Source organism: Leishmania braziliensis, chromosome 16 (genome assembly GCF_000002845.2).
Source record: "Leishmania braziliensis MHOM/BR/75/M2904 complete genome, chromosome 16".
In the NCBI taxonomy this organism is placed as follows: domain Eukaryota; phylum Euglenozoa; class Kinetoplastea; order Trypanosomatida; family Trypanosomatidae; genus Leishmania; species Leishmania braziliensis.
Genome location: NC_009308.2, coordinates 192695 through 198214, shown reverse-complemented (window position 1 = coordinate 198214; position 5520 = coordinate 192695). Strand labels below are relative to the sequence as shown.

The window sequence follows — 5520 nt, the reverse complement described above, 5'->3', positions numbered from 1 at the left end:
TTCTCTCTGCCATGACGCTGCTCGTTTCCCCCTTCACCACGTTTTGCTGCTCTGTCTTGTGATCGGTGTGGCTGTGATTGGGTAGGTGGTAGGCGAGGGTGCGACTATGCCGAGACTCTCGCCGAACTGCCCGTGCGAGCCGCTTGCAAACGTGAGGCAACGGTCAATGGCCTCTCCTCTTCATCGCTGTGCTGTTGCCTGTCTCTCCACTTTTGTCTCTTTTCTCGTCTTACTTCCTTATGTCTCCTGCGTTGTATCTGCTTGGGGTGCATGTGTGTGTGTGGGGGAGTTGCTTCCTCTTCCGCTGCTCTTTCATCTTCACGTTTCTCTCCTGTTCACTTGCGCTGGGCAGGAGGTCATGAGGAGAGCCGCCAAGGAGCAAGAGGTCGCCCTATTGTGTCTTCATCTGAGTCGAGGATACTGAAGGTGCCAGGCATGCTACATCATGCCGCATGGCCGTGGCGCAGATTTGTCTGCTGACTCAGCAGCTGTGGAAAACACTGTGAGCTCCATCAGCATTTCCATCGAGGTAAAGTTGATTGGCGTTGTTGGCTGCAGCGCCTCAGGCAAGTCCACTGTTGCCCATCACGTTGCAAGCAGACTTGACTCGCCGCTGCATCCCATTAGCACAGACAACTTCTTCGTCGACGACGTCTGTGTGCAGCTGGGCACCTACGACGACTACAGGTGTATCGACTATGACGCGGTGACACGGTGGATGTCAGTGTTGCTCCATGCCGTACCGATGATGTCTATGAACCTACTCGAGGAGAGGGGTGCGCCTGCGTTATCACCCGCAACACGAGCCTCAAGCGTAGACGACAGCGGCGGCACTGGGCGTCTCCCTCACGACTTCGAAGAGCGTGTGCAAGAGGCGTGGTGGGCACGAATGCGACTGCAACTACCAGAGTTGGACAGGTACCGCCGAGTTGCACCGGATGTCACGTCTGCTACCGTGAGTTCCCCAAGTGCCGCTGCTGTCACTGCTGCTCAGCCTGGCAGCAGCGTTAGTGAAGCATCTTGCGCTGGCGGCCATGCAAATGATGGCCCGAGTGACGACGATAGCGATGCATCTCTCTGCGCACACGAGGCTGAGGAAGAAGGCCGACGGCGAAGACGCGTCGCTGCTCCAACGCACACAAAAGGTGGCGTTGTCAGCACCTGTGACTTCTCTCTTCACCCTTGGAGTGGCACCGACGAGCAAGCGCTGCACACAGTTGCTCCGTTCTCGCACTACATCACCATCTACGTGGTGTGGGAGGGCATAACGCTGCTATGCAATCGCTTAGTCAATTCCTACATTGACTACGTCATCGACGTTCAATGTGACCTGGAGACAGCGTGCCTTCGGCGGTTCTTCCGCACCCCACGCCGTCATCTTTCGCGCTATGTTACTCATGCTTCCGCAGAAGGCTGCGGGAATGGACCACAGGGTGAATCAAAGCTGGGGAAGCAGTGCGCGCGAGCCGCTGTCGTGGCAGGTGTTGTGCGTCAGGTCTACCGCCCGCGCATCGAGCAAGTGTGGTCAGTCCGGTCGCGGGAGCATTACCGTATCGATATCATGACTGCCCTGGAGCTTGAGATGCAACTGGATGGACTGGAGACGCTCGTGCAGACTGACAGCTGCGTTTCCACGTCTTGTCCGGCCTGCATCACTGCGCACGATGCATTGAATTTGCTTTCCCCTTCCTGCTTTAACCCACCTCGCCCGCATTGCATGCGCAAACTGGCCGACGCTGATGCCGCTAAGGCCATGAGCGATGGCGGCAATGGCACCAGCTTGCAAGGGGAGGGCTGTGAAGCTGATCTGACACCATTCACTATATCTGACGCCAGCGCGTCATCAGCGACCGTCGCGGAGCGAGTGGGGAATAACTGCTCTGCGTGTTGGTCTGTTGATGGGCTACCCACAGACGCCTTTCAGTTCTTTTGGGAGAGGGAGTTTGATGATTGGCTGGCGCATCAGCAGCTGTCGACGCTGCCGACGGCTGCTGATGGTGCTGCCCTTGCGTGGGCCTCGCTGATGAACAGCAGCAAGGAAGGTTTAGCTGCGTACGCCGCGCACCGCGCCGATAAACAGCAGCATGACGTAAATGACGGCTGTAGTGCGGTGTCTCCCTCACCGCTCACCCTGCCTGTCGAGGAGACTGGGGTGGCGTATGTGAATCAAATGCTCATGCATTATGGGCGTCTTGCGCTGCTTCAGAGCCTTTTCCGAGACGGGAGGGTGGACGCGCCATCTTCTCCAGGGGCACCCCGCGTAGGCGGCAAGGGTGCCGCCGCAGATGATCTCGGCCCCGCACTGCAGCTGGCGATGTGCCGAGACCACCATACCGCAGCCGTGTCTGCGCAGACGCTCTCGTCGGCGCTGGCGCCGTTCTACTACGAGTTCCGCTACTGGTTTTTCTTTGAAGTTCTGTACTACGATCGACTGTTCCGTCCACTGCAAGCCCACCGCCTGCGATGGCGCTCCGTGGTGGGTGACAGTGGTGCTGCATCAGCCGACGAAGATTGCGGCAGGAGCGGTAAGAGCGGCAATTGTGGCGCCACGTGTCCACCATGCGCTGTGCCTCGTCTATGGTGGGTGCTGAGGAACGGTCGTGACGTGCAAGGGCAGAGCGCAGATGAGCTTCTGACTCAAGTGGATCACATCAGTGCTGCCATACGCGCCGCTCGCTGAGCTCTCTCCAGTCCGTCCCTTTCTCTTCTTCGCCCACGCTTGCCCACACTTCTGCATCGCCTCTGCGGCGGCACCGATTGTGTACAACGAGAGGACGAAGCGGGATGGGCGGGGGGCAGCTGGACGAAGGGGCGATGCCATCTCCCTCGCGGCATGAGGCCGTAGTGCACAGAAAGAACACGAGCGAATGGGTACTTGCCGAACAAATTTGTGTGCCATGGCAGTCATTCATACGTGCGTGCTGTGTATGTTTCGCTCTCCCTCTCTCTACTTCTCTCCCCCACCTTGGCGAGTGGGGACAGCCAAGACAGCGGCGTGGCTCATTCGTTTCCGATCTCGGTCATGCAGAAGCAAAAGGCACCCACACACACCCATAGACGGGCGCGTGCGCACATGCAGGAAGGAGCAACGCCGGTGCTTAGCAAAAGTGACCGCATCTTTTGCTTCTCTGTGTGACGCGGAATGCAGCCCACGCACCTCTGCCCTGGCGTGGGAGCCCCAACCGGGACGGGGGAAGGAGTTTTTTTTTGGGGGCGAACGTTGTTGCCGTCTACTGCACTCGCGAGACCCCCTCCGTCCTTCCTCTTGTAGGCGCATAGCGCTGCACGTGTGCGTGTCTGCAGTGCGTGCTAAGGGCCGCAGAAAGTGTCGCCAACACCTCCGCACCATCCTGCCCTCCCCCTTCCTTCACTCTTCGCCTTTGCGCAGTCCCACTCACGCATGCGCCCTACTCTCCCTCATACACGAACACAAGCGCGTATACTTCTTATCGCATGTCCTTCTTCGATCTCCTGAATGAGCGCGCGAAGCACTCGCTGCTCTGCGTCGGCCTCGATCCCCGCGCCAAGACGGCAGCTGCAGCGGTGAGGGAGTGTAAACACTTGATTGAGCAGACCCACGAGTATGCCGCTGCCTACAAGCCGAACGCGGCCTTCTTCGAGTTCTTTGGTGCCGAGGGGTGGGCTGCGCTGTCAGAAGTGATTCGCGCCATTCCTGCGGGTATTCCAGTGGTGCTGGATGCGAAGCGTGGCGATATTGCTGACACCGCTGATGCGTACGCCACCTCTGCCTTCAAGCACCTGAAGGCGCACGCCATCACTGCCTCGCCATACATGGGTGCTGACAGCCTCCAATCGTTCCTGCGCTACGCTGATAAGGGAGTGTTTGTGCTATGCAAGACCTCCAACAAGGGCAGCAACGACTTACAATGCTTGCGTGTAGGGGACCGGTACCTCTACGAGGCCGTCGCCGAGCGCGCCGAGGGGCTGTGGAATGCGAACCGCAACGTTGGCCTGGTTGTCGGGGCAACGGACCCGATCGCGCTAGCTCGCGTTCGCGCACGTGCGCCGACGCTGTGGTTCCTGGTGCCAGGCATTGGCGCCCAGGGAGGCAGTCTCAGGGCGAGCCTCGATGCAGGTCTCCGTGCGGACGGCAGCGGGATGCTGATCAACGTATCGCGCGGCCTCGCGAGCGCCACCGACCCTCGCGCCGCGGCGAAGGAGCTGTGCGAGGCGATCAACGTGATTCGCTTCGCTAAGGGCGCCTCTGTGGAACTTGCGAAGGCGCTCGTGGACTCACACTGCGTGCGCTTCGGCAACTTCATGCTCAAGTCCGGAAAGTCCTCGCCGATCTATATTGACCTCCGCCTCCTCGTCACGTACCCGACCATCATGCGCCTCGTGGCTCGTGAGTACGCCAAGGTGCTGCGCCACTACAAGTTCGACCGTATCGCTGGCTTGCCCTACGCTGCGCTGCCCATCGCTAGCGCTATCTCCAACGAGATGAACGTCCCGCTCATCTACCCCCGCCGGGAGGCGAAGAGCTACGGCACGAAGGCGTCCATCGAGGGAGAGTACAAGAAGGGCGATCGCGTTGTCATCATCGATGACCTCGTCTCCACAGGCGAGACCAAGGTCGAGGCGATCGAGAAGCTTAAGTCCGCCGGACTCGAGGTGGTATCGATAGTGGTGCTGGTAGACCGCGAGATGGGTGCCAAGGCCTTCTTGAACAAGCTCGGCTACGACTTCGAGGCTGTGGTGGGGCTCTACCAGCTGCTGCCGCTCTGGCGTCAGAGCAACGCCATGACCTCCCAGCAGGAGGCGGATGTACGCGCCTTCCTCGGCCAGTGGAAGCCGAGTAAGCTGTAGAAGAACAACTAAAGTGCAGCCGCAGGGCCAAATGAGGAGCCGCGAAGGGTGGAGGGAGGGAGAGCGAGCATATTCGTGGGCACGCGACAGTGTGCCAAGATAGCATGCACGAAACGGGCGAGGGTGAAGTGCGGGCACGCGCACCCATGCGGACGGCAATGCGAGTCCCCTGTATGTGTGTACTGGACACACGCGTAGTCCTGGCTTGAGAGGCCTTCTATGGAAGCCGCATTGCCCAGCGCCACCCATTCCCCGCGTGCGCCCTCCTTTGTTCTCTGTAACGGCCCTCTCCGTCTCTTCGTGCCCCCTCCTCTCGCCCCCCTCCCCTTCCCCCAAACTAATGTGGTCTCCTCTCTCTTTCATTAAGGAAGACGTTAACCCCCTCCCTCCCCCCCCCCATTCAGACGTACGCGTGTCGTGGTGCGTGGCTTTCGGCGTGGGGGATTCCATCATAGGGAACCAAATTCAACCTCTTACACACACCAGCACATATAGGCTCCCACCTGTGCGTGCTCGTGGACGCGAGTATTTTCTCACAAAAGAGAACCAAAAAGCACGACGGGTGAGGTCACTGCACGTGGCCTTGCTCTCAGCGTGTTGTGATTAACAGGGGCAGACACTTCGTGGTTCAAGTCCACGAGTAGCAGGTCCACGCATGATCCTGACCAGGAGGAGTGTGTGTGTGTGTGTGTG

At 59.5% G+C, this 5520-nt stretch overlaps 2 protein-coding genes across 2 annotated transcripts; both read left to right on the top strand.

Moving 5' to 3' along the window:
- Positions 1–445: 445 nt before the first annotated feature.
- On the top strand, positions 446–2680 carry LBRM_16_0580 (conserved hypothetical protein; the record flags this gene model as incomplete). Its single annotated transcript, XM_001563610.1, has 1 exon — positions 446–2680. One exon carries the CDS (start codon positions 446–448, stop codon positions 2678–2680), a length of 2235 nt encoding a protein of 744 aa, XP_001563660.1.
- Positions 2681–3453: 773 nt separating this feature from the next.
- LBRM_16_0570 (putative orotidine-5-phosphate decarboxylase/orotate phosphoribosyltransferase) lies at positions 3454–4827 on the top strand (the record flags this gene model as incomplete). The annotated part of the gene is made up of 1 exon (XM_001563609.1): positions 3454–4827. The coding sequence occupies one exon, from the start codon at positions 3454–3456 to the stop codon at positions 4825–4827; it is 1374 nt and encodes a 457-aa protein (XP_001563659.1).
- Positions 4828–5520: the final 693 nt, after the last annotated feature.